The 18,870-nt window shown below is 35.4% G+C and overlaps 2 protein-coding genes across 6 annotated transcripts in view; one reads left to right on the forward strand and one right to left on the reverse strand.

Moving 5' to 3' along the window:
* Nucleotides 1-5,656, reverse strand: part of LOC136031234 (arrestin domain-containing protein 4-like) — a 111,420-nt gene extending 105,764 nt beyond the window's left edge. Inside the window, exon 1 of the mRNA XM_065710637.1 lies at nucleotides 5,410-5,656. Coding sequence (XP_065566709.1) covers nucleotides 5,410-5,581 — 172 coding nt within the window. The 5' untranslated portion in view covers nucleotides 5,582-5,656. The remainder of the gene's footprint in view (nucleotides 1-5,409) is intronic.
* A 9,178-nt stretch (nucleotides 5,657-14,834) lies between these two features.
* Nucleotides 14,835-18,870, forward strand: part of LOC136031233 (myocyte-specific enhancer factor 2-like) — a 182,428-nt gene continuing 178,392 nt past the window's right edge. For 4 of the 5 annotated variants that reach the window (XM_065710635.1, XM_065710634.1, XM_065710628.1 and 1 more), the window contains exon 1: nucleotides 14,835-14,894. The gene's annotated coding sequence lies outside the window, so the exon portion shown is untranslated. Of the gene's footprint in view, nucleotides 14,895-14,938; nucleotides 14,958-18,870 lie in introns of those variants that run through there. The other variant, XM_065710632.1, reaches the window with a different exon arrangement.

Below are 18,870 nucleotides of genomic sequence, written 5' to 3' on the forward strand. Positions count from 1 at the left end.
ATTTCAGCTTTAAATTAACCTTAGACACTACTAGATGGTAATCTTTACTTTTAACATCAATAACGGCACTCCTATACACCCTAGTATCTTGTATTGATCCTGCTAGTCTTCTGTTTACAATAACATAATCAATAAGGTTTGCTGTCTTACCATCACGTGAATACCATGTCAACTTATGGGCCATTTTGTGACCAAACACCGTATTGGTTATAACTAGGTTGTTATACCTACAAACTTGCAAAAGGCTATAGCCATTACTGTTTTCTTTTCCTACACCAAATTTACCTAGGCTAGGATACCATCTATCCCTATTTCTACCAGCCTGGGCATTAAAATCTCCTAGCAAAAACACCATATTTCTACCTGGTACCCTGTCTATTTGCTCCTGTAACTGTAAGTAAAATTCATCTGAGTCACTAGTATCTCCATCAGTTGGTTCAATGGGGGCATACACTACTATAACTGATACCCTAAACTTTTTAGTCATAAAATGAGCAATTAGTATTCTATTATTAATACCTTCCCAGCCTAAACAAGACTTAGCAGCTTCCTTATTCATCATGAGCCCTACTCCCTGTCTATGTACCCCATCCTTCCTGCCTTAGTAAACAAATTCTATGTCACCGAATTTCATGCTTCCTACCCCTGGTATATGAGTTTCTGAAACTCCTAATAAATCCAGTTCAAACCGTCTGAATTCGTCAGTCAAAATGTCGATGCGGGACACATGAAATTGTGATGATGGTTGGAGAGGAATATTTACTTTTATTTTAAGTACATTTTAAAAACAGTTTAACGGCATTGTTTAAATCTTCAATAGTAATAGACTACGTTACCGTTATTCCTAAATGAAGTGAGAGCCATTAGTAGAGTGGGAGGGGCCGCGAGTGCTTAAAATTTTTTAGCTTCGTTCGTTTTTTTGGCATTGATTTTCACTTGGTTCAAACATCGTTAATTGGCAACCATGATTTCAAAACAAATTTATTTAAATAAACTAGGAAACAGGAAATTGTGATGATGGTTGGAGAGGAATGTTTACTTTTATTTCAAGTACATTTTAAAAACAGTTTAACGGCATTGTTTAAATCTTCAATAGTAATAGACTAAGTTACCGTTATTCCTAAATGAAGTGAGAGCCATTAGAAAAGTGGGAGGGGCCGCGAGTGCTTAAAATTTTTTAGCTTCGTTCGTTTTTTTGGCATCGATTTTCACTTGGTTCAAACATCGGTAATTGGCAACCATGATTTCAAAACAAATTTATTAAAATAAAATAGGTTATATCTATTTGTGATTACCCAAAACGGGTCAAAAATTATTTCATCTGACCAGCTTGATACTTTCAGGTAGGGTGGGTCAAGAGGCCTTAATAAGGACAACACATTTAGGAAAAAAAAATACGCTGAATCAGTTCGTAACCCAGAAAAAACAACTTAGATTTGTTGCTTCGCCAATGGGCTTGAAACTTACGGAGCATGTAGGCAGGACCAAGAAAAACGAAAAAGATGATAGATTTCAGAAAAAAAAGTTTGGTTGCACAGATTCGTGATATCAAAAATTTGATTTTCAGAAAACAAAACGGAACTGTTTTTACAAACGACCTGCACATACATTCATTTGAACACTCCAGCAGTTTCAAAAAAACAGAACATGTAAATATTTTTGTAATAAAATGTTGATTAAGATACGTCTATATTCATGGGTGTTAACAGGAGGGGGTTGAGCAGCCTCAGCTCCATAGAAGACAAAAAATCATGCATACTTTCAACCCGCGTTCTGAAAATCCCCCTCTTCGTCCACCTCCGATTTTGTTATAGATATTACAAAAAATTATAGCACAAAACTATGCAGCATTTATCGAATGTTTGATTAACCATTCAAACTTTTCCTAAAATTTAAGTCCCAATCCAATAATTTAGTTCTTTATCGGAAAAATTGTAAAACTTTACGGATTTTCCCTTTCATAAAGTTATAATGAAACTATATAAATGAAAAAAACGAACAAAAATCAATTTGTTTCAACTTTTCCAAAATATTGTTTCTTCTTTATTCTTTATCTTCTTACATTTTGAATGTAAAAAGCGAAACCTACAGCCAGCAGAAATAAGTCAAACTTAAAACGAACAGAAATTGAATGAATAAATGAAACCTGAAATGATCAGCAATCTGTTACTGCAACTTACTTTTATTATCAGTTTAATCATTGATTGAACGACTATAGATTGAAATAAATTTAATAGACAAGACATTTTACCGACAAAAGGAGCCCTATATAAAACTAAACCCTAAAACTATGTGTTGCAAATCTGGTAAGCCTAACTGAGCCCCCTATTTCCATGAAATATACAATTGGGCCTGCCATCTTTATGTAACAAATAGAGACAATATGCTTGACAATATATTAGAGACAATATATTAAAAGGTTGTCCTCGTTGGGAGTCAAACCGAAGGCCTACTGCTAACTAGATCAAGAGCTTTAACCGCTAAGTTATGACAGCCCATCGAAAAATTTAAAATAGCAAACTCACTTAAGGTAATCTTACCACTCGAATAAATCGAAATAAATTTAATACACAAATAGTTTCAAAATTTATTATATAGTGAACTGGTCAATTGTATGGAAATTTTGGCAAAATATGTAAATGATGTAAATTTCACAAAGTTAAGGGAGGTCCTCTCTGCATGTTTACCGGTTTCTAGTAGACTGCGGCTGTTGTATTACCATTGATAAATCAAATAAATCAATAAAATAAATTACTTTGAACCCTTTTTTGATGGTTTTCATAACTCAATGCATCAGATATGGCTGCAAAAGAAAAATATATCTGACATTCAGTCAAAATGGGGAGTTTGCTTCAAAACTGATTCGCATAAATCAAGGATAATAATGTTCCTTTGTTCAGAATTATTAGCTGTAAAATACCTAATAGGAATAAATTTATGTGTCAAATTAAATTTACGGTTGCAACCCCGTGAATCATACCAGCTTTGAAAAAAAAAATATCATTAAGGATTTTCCATCACAGTTGATCAACTTCTCGCTTCAGTTTGGCTCTTCAAGAATGAAAATATTTAAGCCAATTGAGAGGTTTCACAACGTGTTGTTTAGCGTTAGAAGAGAGCTTGTGGCACGTAAAAGCAGCAAGGGATTTCAAGAGATTCAGCAGTCCTCACACTAAAACTAGACAAATTTTTAACCGGTAGTAGGTCTTTTCATCAAGTTAAATAATACTTTTCACGACAGCCCAGTTTCCGGCTCCCCCTCCTTGACAGGATACTGACTTTTTATGAGCAAGGGAAATTATGCTAGGTGAACAAATCTTCAGAAATATGTCCACACAGGAGTGTAGAAATTTGTTTTTCATATCTTAACAACTGTCCTGCTTGTAAAGTTAGAAAGTTCTACGAAAGTTTTTCTTGACTTTTTTAATCATACCACTTCGTTCTCAGTTTGAATAAAACGCTAGCCTATTATACCCAAGGACTGATCCATTTTGATTCCCCATTCAGTACTGTTTCTATATATAATGATCCCTAACTTTACCATTCGCGTCTGATCCGGCACTTGTCTATCAAACAGCTCGTGGTAACGAACTGTAGTAAGGAGCGACCCGGCTCAATAGTAACCAAAACTCTAAAAAATGGAATTTTGATACCAATAGCTACATCAAAAGAATTGCATTTTAATGCTGATTTTAAATATATAAGTTTCATCAAGTTTAGTCTTACTCATCAAAAGTTACGAGCCTGAGAAAATTTCGTTATTTTAGAAAATAGGGGGTAATGCCCTCTAGAAGTCATAGAATCTTAACGAAAATCACACCATCAGATTCAGCGTATCAGAGAACCATACTGTAGAAGTTTGAAGCTCCTATCTACAAAAATGTAGAATTTTGTATTTTTTGCCAGAAGGCAGATCACGGATGCTTGTTGTCCCTCCCCGTGGGAGGGGCAACAAGTTAGAAAATTTGACCAGTGCTTACATATAGTAATGGTTATTGGGAAGTGTACAGGCGTTTTCAGGAGGATTTTTTTTGGTTGGGGGGGAGGGGTTGAGAAGAGGGGGATATGCTGGGGAAACTTTCCATCGATAATTTGTCATGGGGGAAGAAAATTTCCATGAAGGGAGCGCAGGATTTACTAGCATTATTTAAAAAAAAAACAATGCAAAAATAAATATGAAAAAGTTCTTTCAGCTTGAAGTAAGGAACAGCATTAAAACTTAAAACAAACATAAATTATTACCCATATGAGGGGCTCACCTCCTCCTAATACCTCGCTCTTTACGCTAAACTTTTTTTTAATTAATTATATAAAACACACTCAAGAAGTGAAGTTTAGTCAATGATAATGAAAAATAAATGATAGAAATAAGAATACTTTGTTAGCAAAATTTTTCTGTTGACGATCTGTACACGGTTTTTCTGTTGTGCAGAAAACACGCACACTTACGGAGGTAGTTATTCCAATCGACATCTGTTTGTTTAGAATATTAGAAATGCCTAGCTCTTGTTGACACCAGGCCACAGACGACAATTCGTTAACCCAGAAATAAATGAAACGGACTACAATAACAAAAGGAATTTTACTTTAAGAAAAACGAATGGACACGTAAATTGACGGTTTTCAAGTATGGTCTAGTGTTACACTTCCAAAAATGTTTTTTCTCGTAAGAGTAGTCTAGAAAGTCATGGTGTGTCCATTGACGCAATATTTTGTTTTGGGCCACAACCCCTTCTCCTAGAAAAATAGAATTGCCTGTTCTTTGTTCCTAGGCAAATTACAAATCTTAATTTAAATATCTATGGTGAGATACTATATTATGACTAGACAAAGCAAACTAACCGGTGTCCTCAAGAATCATGTTAATAGTGAACTAAAATGAACTAGGTCAAGAATTGCTTTAAAAATCAACTTTTCGTTGTCTTTGAGACGGTCAGCCGACGCAGAAGCTCCCAATTTAATAATTCACATATGACCTTCACAATTTTGCTAATAAGGTAGCCTGTTTTAATTTCATCATATTTTATTGTCACCAAACTTCACTTCTCGAATGTGTTTTATATAATAGACAAGTACCCTACCTCCAATCCTTTCCTGTCCCATAAAAATGGAGTCAGATGTAGCCCTAAGCTAGACTATACGCAAACTTACTGATTTTCTTGATTTGGGTTATTTTCTCCACTTATTTCTCATTGGAAAATTGTGCAAATTTGAATCAGATATCCTTATAGATATCCTAGGGCTATATCTGACCCTTTAGGGGGGGGAGTATATATATATATATATATATATATATATATATATATATATATATATATATATATATATATATATATATATATATATATATATATATATATATATGTATATATATTTGTATTTTGATGGCTGATGCGTAACAGATCATACCTAGCACCGGAGTTTCATCCTCAAGTTCCACAAGTACCCTTCCAGTCAGAAACTGGCCAGGAAAAAACAGCAAATTAGTGTTATCAAACAAAATCAGAAATTTCGTCAGTTTTCGACTAGGTGGCACAGACACATTGTCACTAATTCTGCTCATTTTCGTACTATATTCCATTTTAATGTATTATTTTAAAGCCTTATTATATCCACGATTGCACTCTAACGATTAGTCATAATGGAACTAAATTTTGAAACCGGGTTTCTTCTGGTATCAGTCAACCTCTTTATTCTTCCTACCATCTACGGAGAGAGCCCTCGGGTAGGATAGTGTCAAAATTCAAGGTAATAAGCCAATTTTTATAACAAAAAATTGCAGCTAAGCTGCTTTCATACAATCATGAGAAAAATTAAATGCTTAGGCCACGCTTCATTGGCTCTTTTGAGGCAACTTAAAAGAGTGTTTTTCGATGATAGTAACAAGCAAGATGAAAATGCCGAGTATAGCATTTACAACGGATAATTGATAAGCTATCGTCCCTTTCAAATGGAGGTTATGCAAAAATTAACCTCGGAAGAACTCAGAAAAAAATAGATAAATTCCATAAAACGTTTTATAAATTACATGAGACTATAAAAAATTAGATTTTTTGTGATAAACCTAAAACTATGACATCCCTTTCTTTACACGTATCTACCCCAAAGCTGCCCATAGTGATTTATGAAGCACAATTTGTACTTTGCACCAAATATAGTCTGACTGTATATATTATAAATTTTTTACAGTTACAAGTGCTACAAGTAGCATCGATAGCTTTCTTCAATTTAAAGGGTACAAGGGGAGAGTAGCCCACACTTAAGTGTAGTAGTTTCTGCTTGTTTGAAAGTGGACTTGTTTCTTCGTTTTAATTTCTGTTCGTTTTAGGTTTCATCCATTCGTTCAGGGTAATATTTTTTGTTTCTAAACTTGATAAGATTATTCATTTTAATTTACGTCTGTTCTAAATAAGATCTGTTATATGGCTTTATATCTGCCTAATGACGTTTCAATACCGCTCTCTACTTATCTTTGAAGACCTCTTTAGGGGGGAAATGTTTCCTTAGATTTGTTTCTGTTCGGTTTATTTTGATTGGCAACACTTTATTGTGAGCTAATTCATGATACTAAAGTATTTTTAGCTTTTCTACTTACGAACTAAAATACCGCATCGTAAAATTAAAATTTTAAATTTCGGCAAATTTTTGAATTTTGGCAAAATTTAAGATTCAGCCAAATTGTTTGATTTGCTGTAGTTTTATGCAATAGTGTTTTAATTATATTTTGCTACAAAACTCTGTATGTACAGGAAGAGGTACTCGAGAAAAGCTATTCCAATTTTTAATATTATGAATTAAAACAACCAAATTTGTCTTCCCAAGTCCCCATCTCTTTGAGGCCCGCATGGTTTGTATATAAACCCTGAAAGTTTTAAGCCGATCAGAGCGATCGATTTTAGGTTCACATTGAGGCATCACGAGTCGATCTTAAATCCTAAAATCTTAACTCGTTTTGGGTGTCATGTAGAGGCGCCATTTGGGCCAAATCTTGGGGTGGGCATGGGGCATTTGACGGAACTTGAGACTTTTATTATGAATCTAACCTACTTCCAAAATTTACAATGATTAATAGCAAATAGCGTAATTTCTCCAAGGGTCGTCAAGTAATTACGCTCTTTGCCTAATAGGCGTGCAGTTAGTTCAAATCATTTGAACAGAATGGATTATGTTGGACATAATTGATAATTATGGTCGGAAAAGGGCCCTTTGTGGTGGAAGCATGGGCCCCCCTGGAAAATCTGGGGTGGGCATTTGCCCCCCCTGACCCCCCCCCCCCCAAATGGCGCCTCTGGTGTCAAGAATACACAGAAAGAAAAACCTGTCGATATTTCTTGTCTTCATGTAGGTCCTTGTCTATATATCCAATGCGTTCAAGCCAATAAGGGGTAAAGCTACTATTTTAGGACATTTTTCTTCAGAATTGAGGCAACCATTCTTTTTCTTTTTCTTTTTTGTCTTCATTCGGTAGACCAGGGGGACTCCGCTTAGTCCGGTTGATGAGCCGATCGAATACAAAACTGTGAATTTTCAATGAAATTAGCACCTCTAAAATGATAATTTCTTAAAACGATCAAAAATGATGTTTTTTAAGGCCAAACGAGAATACTGCAAAAACACAAAAACCTAATATTTTGAGAGGAAACGGGGAATGTCCATGTGAAAAAAAACAACAAACAAATACCTAACAACCATATAGCAAGTCATTCGCCAATATCCGCGATTTACACAAAATCAAAGAAATTATAACTGCCATCGACGGATACTATCGAACAATAGAGAAATAAAAGAAAAAATTTCATTCGCTAAAAATAAAAACGAACAAGCAAAGAAAACAATTGGAGAAGTATGTCATCCGATATCTGATTGTAATAATTACATTCCTTGTAGACACATTTTGAGATCTAACGGGTTGATGAAGTGTTTGGTTTTGTAATTGGGAAGGTGGTTCAAGGCTTGTTCCAGCGGTTATTTAATTTTTGGCTTCTCTTTTGAAAAAAAAACGAAATAAGACTATTTTATTCTTAAATCACCGGAATCTCTGTTCAAAGCTAGACCTAAAAGTTGGTATTTAAAAATTTCAGCAGCTTCTCTATAGTGCTGGACAATACCTTTGTCATGTGAAATTAAATTAGCTTGGTTAAATAAGATAGTATGTTCCGGGTGATCAAATATGTGTTCTGCAAAGGTAGAACCAAAAACTTTGGGTTTTTCCCGCTTTTTAAGGATGCTATTAGTTGAGGTAGAGTGCTGAGTTAATCTAACCGTAAGTCGTTTATCAGTTCTTCCGATGTACCAAAGACTACACGAGCATGGAATTCTGTCAACACAAGAGTTTTAAGCTTCCGGGATAGGGTCCTTACCTTGATAAATTTTGGAACTAAGATTTTTCCTGGGACTATAATAAGTGTAAATGCTATTTTTCCTTAGATATTTGGAAATGTGCTCTGAAACTCCTCTTATGTACGGGAGACCAAAATAAAGGAATTTTCCCTTTGATTTGTACTTACTGTGCAACTATCTGATAACATGAATAGCTTGATATTTGATAACTTGATAACTAACTGATAGCTTGATGAAGAAAAAAGCGCTACAGGGAAGCTGTTGAAAATTTTAAATACCCACATTTAGGTCTAGCTTTAAACAGAGATTCTGGTGATTTAAGAATAAATGAGTCTTATTTCGGTTTCTTCAAAAGCGAAGCCGATACTTTAGTAATCCCTGAAATAAGCCTTGAACCAGCTTCCCAATCACATAATCAAAGACGTAAACAACCCTTTACATCTCAAAGGGTGTCTGCAAGGAATGTGATTATTAAATCAGAATTAGATGACATAGTTCTTCAACTTTTTTCTTTGCTCGTTCGTTTTTTGTTTCGCTTTTTTTTTAGTGAGTGAGTGAAATTGTTTCTTTTATTTCTCAATTGTTAGCTAGTATCTGTCGATGGCAGTTCTAATTTCTTTGATTTTGTGTAAGTCACAGATATTGGCGAATGACTCGCTGTATGGTTGTGAGGTATTTGGTTTTAATTCTTATAATTTTTGGCTTTTATTGAATTTTATTTAGCTTTTGATTTATGGGTTTTTTCATAGTTTTTTTTTTCACATTGACTTTCCGCGAATGTTTAGTTGGGTTTTTCTTCGGGATTTTCGTTGAATATACTATTTTGTTCACGATGAAGAAGAGTGGCGGTTGTTTTCACGAAATGTTCTCTTTGTGTCTTTTTTCAGTATTCTTGTTTGGCTTTAAAAGAAAACCCATTTTTGATCTTTTTCTCTCTTTTTTAAAATACTAATGATATTACTTGTTATGATTTAGCAGCACTGCCTATTATATTGCTTATAATGTCATTTTAATACTTGCATGTGTATAGTTTTTTCGTTTAATTGAAACTCCTCCTATCTTTTTCAACTTAAGGCCTTTAAGTGTCATTAGTCACAGTAACCGTAGATGTAGTATCAAAAGTTTACACATAGTATCTTTCGGCTAGTTCAAAATCCGTCACAACTTACCCTGAAAGGTCTAACTTAATAATATAAGCCGTTATTATAATATTGCTTTGTCACCCTATTGAAAATCTACATGATTATAGTTGGTTTCTATGCACATAGCAGCTTTTTTTTTCAACATCCCCTTCAACACAAGATAAAATATTTAACTTACTACCATCAACCCTTCCTGAAGCATTGCTGATACGTCTTTTTGACAGCCTATGTGGGCATAATGTGTTTCGATTAATTCAATACAGTTACGAAATTACTCAAATTTTCGCCTTAATACCCTTAGGTTTATTAGTAGTAGTAGTAGCACCAATAGTTATAGTAGTAGCAGCAGAAGTAGGGTTAATAATAGTAGTTTTAGCTAGTTGTAGTAGTAGCAATAATAATAATAATAATAATAATAATAATAATAGCAGTAGTAGGAGTGGAAGCAGTAGTACTATGGCCCAGAGTATTCAACATCCCCCACATTAAACCTTCTAAGTTTTAATTTCACACACAAAACTGTTCCAAAGATATTGCTGATATGCCCTTTTGACAACCTGTATACGTATGGCATGTTGTCATCCGTACAACAGAAATTTCTGAAATATTCTCTAAGAATTTCACCTTCATACCCTTAGGCATAGTTGTAATAGTAGTCATTGCAATGGTATACCTACTGCTTTTTCAACTACTGCATTTATTCTTTCTCAAATCACTTTGACTTTTAAAAAGAGCATTATAGCTTCCAATTTAAAATCAAATGAGAACTATCCGAATTTAATACGACCATCCACTCCATAATAACTTTATATACCCCTGGGGCATTACTTAAGGCCCTTGTCCCGGGGATCGGGTGGGGGGGTCCTTCCAATCCTGGAGGTATTGTTATATATTATTTGGACTGTTTTAAACAAAATTGCCATCGCACAGATTCAATCAGATACATTTGGTGAAAACAAGGGTAGTTGGGGGGGGGGGTCATATTGACCTCTATCACTATTGACTCTTAAAAAAGACCTAGAACTTCCAATTTTAACCAAATGAGCAACTTCTAAAGTGTATACAACCATCCCTTCCATACGATCTTTAAATACCCTGGGGGTATAACTTTTAAACCTCACCCTCAGGCTCTTGTGGTTTGTATCAACCTTAAAAGCCTTGTTTTATGATCTTTAGACTATTTTTAATAAAATGACTGTCTCCAAATCTATTGGATGCATCTCGGGAAAACATGACGTGTTTGTGGGTGTGTGTGTGGGGGGGGGTTAGCTGCACTCTGATCACTCTGACTCTTAAAAAGGGCACTAGAACTTCTGATTGCAAATACAACTAGTCCTCTCCAAAGCATATAAGACCACTCTTTCTATAGGAACCTTATACACCCCCAGAGGATAACTTACAATCCTCACCCTGAGAGCTGTAGGGGGGTGGGGTTGTTCTTCCTCTCAGATATAATTTTTCGATCATTCAACTACGATGAGCAAAATTGTCAACTCCAAATTTTGATTGGGTCAAAAGAAGGGTTGTCGTGAAAAGGGGGGGGGGCTATGTGTCCTCCATTACTTTTGACGCTTAAAAAGGTGCTAGAAGTTCAAATTTTCAGCCAAATGAGCCTTTTCTAAAGTTAAACAACCATCCATTCCATAAAAACCTTAAAAACCCCGCGGCCTAACTTACAACCCTCGGCCCCCAGGCTCTGGTGGTTTTTATCAACCCCAAAGGCCTTGCTATACGATCTGTGGATTATTTTGAATAAGGTGACTGTCTAAAAAAAAAAAATCGACGTATATTTCGGGAAAACACGACGTATTGAGGGAGGATAGCTTGCCCTCAGATTACTTTGACTTTTAAAAAGGGCAGTAGAAATTCCGACTGCAAATCCAATGAGTCCTCTTATTGTATATACGACCACCAAGAGCCTTAAATAACTTCGGGGTATAGCTTACAACCCTTGCCCTGAGAGCTGTGGGGGCGCGAGTGTCTCCCTCAAAGACATAATTTCTGGACACTTTGACTACAATGAACAAATTTGATTTATCTAAATTTTGATTGAATATTTTTGTGGAATTGATGAGCGTGAGGGGGGCTGGTTGCTCTCAAATCATTTTTGATTCTTAACTTCTAATTTCAAATCAAATGAGCACCAACTGAAGTTTATACGACCACCCATTCCTTAAAAACCTTATATGCTCCCAGTGCATAACTTATAATCCCATCCTCAGTGCGCTGGGGGTTGGGGATATTCCAACTCTAGAGGCATTATTATACGTGGTTAGCTGCCCTAACACTGACTCTTAAAAGGAAACTAGAACTTCCAATTTCCAACCAAATGAGCCTCCTCTAAAGCTTATACAATCGTCCCTTCCATAAATACTTGAAATGCCCCCTGGGCATAACTTACAACTTTTTCCTCAGGTTCAGGGAGTTTGCTTCAACCCTAAAAGCCTTGTTATATGATATTTAGACTATTTTGAATGAAATGGCTATCTCAAAATTTCTATTAGATGCATTTTAGGACAATACGGCATGTGTGTGTGGGAAACTAGAACTTCCAATTTCCAACCAAATGAGCCTCCTCTAAAGCTTATACAACCGTCCCTTCCATAAATACTTGAAATGCCCCCTGGGCATAACTTACATCTTTCCTCAGGCTCAGGGGGTTTGTTTCAACCCCAAAAGCCTTGTTATATGATATTTAGACTATTTTGAATGAGATGGCTATCTCAAAATTTCTATTAGATGCATTTTAGGACAATACCGCATGTGTGTGTGGGGGTGGGGATTTAGCTGTCCTCCCATCACTTTGACTCTAAAAAGGACACTGGAGCTTCTGACTATCAATCCAATGAGCCTCTTCCAACGTATATATGACCAGGCTTTCTGTAAAAACCTTATACCCCAACGGCATAACTTACAACCCCTGAGGGCTGTGGGGAGGATGTGTCAATTTTTGGACTTTTTAAATACTTTGAACAAAATGGCTATCTCAAATAATGTTTGATTGGAAGTATTTGGCGAAATGATAGGCGTTAGGGTGGGGGCAGATTTGCCCTCCGATCACCTTCGCATAATAGAAAAGACACTAGCCCTTTCAACTTCCAATCATACGAGCCCTTTTTGAAGTTTCTCCGACAGCGCTTTCTATAAAAAACCTTATATGACCAAAGGGCATAACTTAAGCCCTTGTCCTAAGAGCTGTGGGGGGGGGTTGTCATCTTCAAAGACATATTTCCAGACTTTTCAACTACTTTGAACAAGATGGCTACATCAAAGTTTCGGTCAAAAGCGTTTGGAGAAGTGATGGGCTCGGGGGGGGGGCATTCACCCTCCGATTACTTTCGACTATCAAAAGGGGCAATAGCTCTCTCAATTTCCAATCGAATAAGCAGCCCTTTTTGAAGCTTTTACGGGAACGCTTTCAATGAAAACCTTATATAGCCAAAGGGCATAAATTACAAACCTTGTACTGAGAGCTGGAGGGGGATTGTCATCTTCAAAGACATAATTTCCAGGCTTTACAACTACTTTGAATAAAATGACTATATACAATTTTTGGTGAGAATTGTTTGGAAAAATAATGGGGGCTTGAGAGGGGGGCATTCGCCCTCCAATTACTTTCGACTATCAAAAGGGGCACTAGCCCCTTTTGATAGGGGCTACAAGGCTTTCTATATAAGAAAGCACAACAACGCTTTCTATATAAAAAAAAACTTGTATACCCCCTGGGCATAACTTATAGCCCCTTGCCCTGAGGGCTTCAGGGGGGTTGCCATCCTCAAAGACATAATTTCCAGATTTTTCAACTGCATGAGCAAAATGGCTGTCTAAAATTTTTTATTGGATGTGTTTGGGGAAAGGGTGGGCGTGGGAGGGGGGTTAGTTGCCGTCCAGTCACTTTCGACTATTAAAAAGGGCACTAGCCATTTCAATTTCTATTCGAATGAGTCCTTTTTGAAGTTTCTACGGCATCTGTTCCGATACGAAGTGCCCTAGTCTAAGACAAAAAAACATTGTGCCAACATCGGTCTTTACTTAGGCAGAGCTATTGTGCTTTGATGCTATCAAGGCAAGTGAAGTTGTCCATCTGATAAATCTTTTTGTTACCAAAGTCACCTTAAAGACTTAACCTTGTTAACATTAATTTTCAAACCTATTCTAGTCCCCTGAACTCGGAAAACATCTAAAGTTCATTAAATTTGCTCTCACTTTCATCTAGGATGCTTAGATCATCGGCATAATCTAAATTAAGGTAAGTTTTTCTTCTCATTAGATATCCTGTTCTCCCATTTCCTTTCGTATGTTCCATGAGACAAAGTCCATCAAAATGATCCATACAAAGGGGGATAGAACACAACCCTGCTTAACTCCTGATTTAATACAAAACCGACTGCTAACCTCATTTTCTACACTAACAGTAGCAGAGTTATTCTCGTGCATATCGCTAATTATTTTAAAGCATTTTTTCTGGTATACCATACATAGATAGGACCTTCGCTAAAGATCTTCTATGAACACAATCGAACGCTTGCTCATAATCTATAAAAGTGAGTACCAAAGGTGTTAGATAACTCAGGCACTTCTCAGTTATTGAAGTATTGAACGGCTCAAATGTGTATTTTAAAAAATTAGTCATTAAAACCCTCGTGTGTACATTTTATTAAATGCAGTTAAAGTTATTAAAGGTTAAAGGTGTCCAAACTATACCTTTTACTACATCCTTTATCCAGCAGTGGAGCTTACCAAGTACCGTGGAGTGCAAAACGAATGAATGAGATGCACTAGCTATTTTTGTGTGCATTATGATTGAATATTCTTTGATGTTTATCATTTTCCATTTAAAAATTTATTTTAACTACTGTAATTGCTCTTATTGGAGCGTCACTTTCCTTCGACGTAGGAATTGAAATTGAAAACAACCTAAAGAACGTTGGCTCAATCGTCGTAAAGGACGATTGAGGACGTTTTGTAACTTAAATTGTCAAGTTATTTATAAGCTTGAGGGTCACAAGATGTAACTATAAGAAGTACAGATTAAATACAAAAAAGACAAATGAAATATTAATTTATATTGTGGATATTTATGCTTTTTACCTGAATTCCTTCTGAAGTCAATTATAAAAATCTAAAATGAAATTCTCCAGAGGTTCAAAATACTTTAATATTAGCGGAAACCCAGAAAAATATAAACATTGATTATTAGAGGACTTTACTTCCGCGTTTCTTAGGAATTATTATCGCTTGTTGCTCTTCTTTGAAATATTTTTTTATGAGAAGCTAATATAATCCAATTACAAGAATTTTGATTCAAAATTTCATGTTAGATGGCAATGGTAAGAACAACTTCAGCGCCATCACCTACGCATGTTTTTTTCATTTTTGTTTACAAACAGAAAATAAAAAACAAAAAAGAAGGTAGCCTATATCTTTTTTTTCGATTTCCAATTTTTTAATTCCTAAATATTCTTGGATTAATGCGTAAGTATGCCAAGTAAAATAATTGACAGAAAATTCTGCTGCAAGTCCTGTACGCTAGGCTAGTCCATCCTAGGTTAGTTCATGTAGACTAACCTATGCTTGAACTAACTGCTGTGGAAGAAGCCTTGCCACTAGTAAATATCCATATTAAACAAAAATAAACGCTGTTGCTTAATTTCAAAAATTAAGCTTAGCCTATCCTACATAGGCAGCATTTTGTTTAGGGGTGGCAGCCAATTCTGTGATGGAGTGGGGTACTTATGAATGCTTCCCAAGTCCTTTGAACATAGGTCCTTAGAAACTCATTATTCTATATTTTGATAAAACTTGGTCTTTAGCTTTTCATGTTGGATTTTTCCAGCAATATTGTAGCCCAATAAACTCATTATCTTACTTCCAATTTCCAGAAAACATAAACACCATAATAGTAATTTGAAACAAATCACTGTACTTTTGTCTTGTAGACACCACACTCAAGTTCTGTTAAGATAAACTTGTTAATGATAATGAAATAAAACAAAATATGATAAAAATATAATACTTTACCCTAAAAAATAATGAACAATACAACAAAGAATTATGGAAGGTGAGCTGTCTAGACTGCATTACATTAAATATGTGACCTAAACTAACCCAACTAATTAAAATATAGCTACAATGTATTTTCCCACCAAGCCAAAGCTAATATTGTCTGGTGTTAAAACCACGAAAACTGATTATTGTCTCATGTTCACATTTGAGTATGGCAGCTGTAATGGCAATGTTGAGTATGGCAGCTGTAATGGCAATGTTGAGTATGGCAGCTGTAAGACAAAACACCCAAATCACATTACAGATAGGCCTAGATAAAATTTTCTTGTTTAAAGAATTCAATTCAAAAGTTTAAAATTAGGCAATATTAAATATCTAAATTGGTATCCTGTGTGATGACAAATTCCTATGTTTGGCCATAATACCCAGGGTAGGTTCAGCATGACATACCAAGGTGTCCAAAAGTGGGCTATGCTTGTAAAAGCTAGTTAAACAGCATATTTGAGGTTGAAGGCAACCTCAAAACCCCAAAAATAATAAACTCTGGGATTGTTTAACCCTGTCAGACTGGTAGGTGAACTGAAATTCTATTTTTTTCCTGTTAGATTTCATTCAAGATAAAATGCTGAAAAGTAAAACAGGGGAGAAAAGAAATATAGGTAACTGGGATCCACAAGAAAAAAAACAGCAGTTTTTCAGTGTTGTTGATGAAAATTCGGTTGGATTCTCTGCAAGTGCCATGGGTATCCCTAGAATAACACTGCAAGACTGCATGAAAAAAGTTGAGAAGGTGAATTTCCCTGTACAAAGTCTGAACCTGAGTTTCTTTACATCCTGTTACAATGTATGATAAATTTTGACAGAGGAACAAGAAAAAGGACTAAAAACTTACTTGAAAATGATGGCTGATCTGCATTTTGACTGTACTCCCCTAAAAGCACATAAAAATGCATACACTTATGGCATTACTAAGAGTATAGAAATAACAGGTAACTGGAAATGCAAAGGAAGCGGAGACAGTAGAAGAATTGTAGGTAAAGATTGGTACCATGGTTCTATGGATTGCCTTAAAACTTAAATCAGTGGGAATGCCAGAAGGTCAATGTTTATGACAGGTAACTGCTTTCAACCATCAAACTGTAGGAGCTTTCTTTGACAACCTAGGGCAAGGTCCAGATAAAAACATGTTCAGACCACAAGACATTTGGAATGTTGACAAATTGAGTCTGGAAAACATTTACAAGCCTGGTAAGATCATTGCACAGTGAGGCCAGAAGTAAGCAGGGAAAGTCACATCAGCAGAAAGAGTGTTAATGCATTGGGAACACAGTCCCTCATCTGCTTATTTCCCCAGGAAAACAGTGTCTGGAATTTTACTCAAGATAGCATCACCAGGAGCCATCATGATCAGCTTAGAAAATACTTCTGGCTGGATGACAGCCTCTCATTTTTTGCTTTACCTGCAGTGTTTTATTAGTCAAGTCAAAACCTCCAAACTGTCACCTGTACATCTGAAGATAGATGCCCAGTGCTTAATACAGTCTCTTGCACACTCTAGGGTGCTGGATTGAGATTGTCCTTTTGGTAATGGCAAGAAATTGAAAGTCAGATGATAACACAGTCTTTATGTGGATGCTGAAGTTTTATCTTGTCATCAACATTGGCTACAAAATCTCTTTCTTCAGAAATTGCCAAGAGATGACTTGCTTGAAGGAAATACTGCTGGTGTTGCTTATATTTGCTGAAATAGATCACTTGACATTCACCAATAATGAAGGCAAGGAGCCATGTATCACCCCAATTTCCAAGACTGTCAAGATCAATCTGGTAGATTGCAAATCAGAAGCTGTGGTGGCTTTACCCACTAATTTAGAGTCATCTGTATACAGAGTAAGAAGATTTGGAGCATAAGGTATAGGAGTTGAGGAGGATTGGTCCAAGAATAGTTCTTTGAGGGACACCACTTAAATCTATGATAGATGAGGAAAAAACAAGGAACACAAACAGAACCAAAAATTCTGACAACTTGGGTTCTATCTCCTATGAAGTCATGTAAGCTATAATCATTATGTAACAGAAAGGTCTATAGCTGTAGCTTTCAACTTTGTGATAAGGAACTCATTACAAACTTTATCAAAAGCTACTGCTATGTCTAGGTGGATCATGAAGATACGAAATTTTCTGTTAAGTAGTGTTGCAATATAATCATTCTCAAAATGCTGGATTTAAGCTTAACAAACCTTTCAAACACTTTGACAACAGTTGCAGTTTTGCTGATGGGATTGTAATTTTCAGTGCAATAGTTAGATTTTGTTTATATAGATTAATTTAAAAAAACTTTTTGACAACATAAGTTTTTCAAAGAAAAGTAAAGAGCTCCTTTTAGCCAAGAATGATCCAAAATAAAGTCAAATAATCTTCCAAGCATAAAACTACAACAAATCACTATCAATAAGTAAATGAAACTCAAAACAAACAGAAGTTACAATAAATAGCCAAGTCAAACTCAAAACATGCACAAATTATCATTAGTAGGGCTGATAACTCCTATGCCTTCTCAAGACCAGAACACAAAATGTGTTTTACCAAAAAAAAAAAAAAAAAACAACAAACAAATGACTGTGGATTGTCAGTTAAATTGACATATACTGACATTTCTCTGTTAAAGTTGTGATAATTTTATTAACAAAAGTAAGAAAGGTGAAAAGATTTCAAACATATTTTGTTTTCTGTAAAGCACAATTGTGTTCTGGTCTTGGGAAGGTATAGGGGTTATCAACTTTACTGATGTGAAGTTTCGCTCGTTTTGAGTTTGACTTGGTTATTTATTGTATGATTTAAATAAACATGATATGTTTTAAGTTGATATTTTTAACATTTATTTTTTTTGATATTTTTAACTTTAATAAATTAAAAATTTGTTGCCCTCCAATCACTTTTGACTGATAGAAAGGGCACTAGCAAAAGGGTCATCTCAGAATTTCTATGAGATTCATTGCAGGAAAATACAAGGTTTTGAGGGGTAGGGGCTGTCTACCCTCCAATCATTGTTATTCTTCAAAAGGGTACTAGAAATTCTGATTACCAATCCAATGAGTCCCATCTGAAATTCATATAATAACCCTTTCTATATATACTTTATATTCCCCAGGGCATAACTGACCTTGCCCTGAGGGCATTGGGGGGAATGGTTGTCATCCTCAAAGACATAATTTCCAGTCCTTTCAATTATGTTGAACAAAATGGCTGTCTCAAAATTTTGATTGGATGATTTTTGACTAATAAGGGCACTGGCCCTTTCAATTTTCAATCAAATGATCTGTCTTCAAAGTTTCTGTAATAACAAATGGCCATCTCAAAATTTCTAACATATGCATTTCAG

The sequence above is a fragment of the Artemia franciscana genome, chromosome 9 (genome assembly GCF_032884065.1).
Source record: "Artemia franciscana chromosome 9, ASM3288406v1, whole genome shotgun sequence".
NCBI lineage: Eukaryota > Metazoa > Arthropoda > Branchiopoda > Anostraca > Artemiidae > Artemia > Artemia franciscana.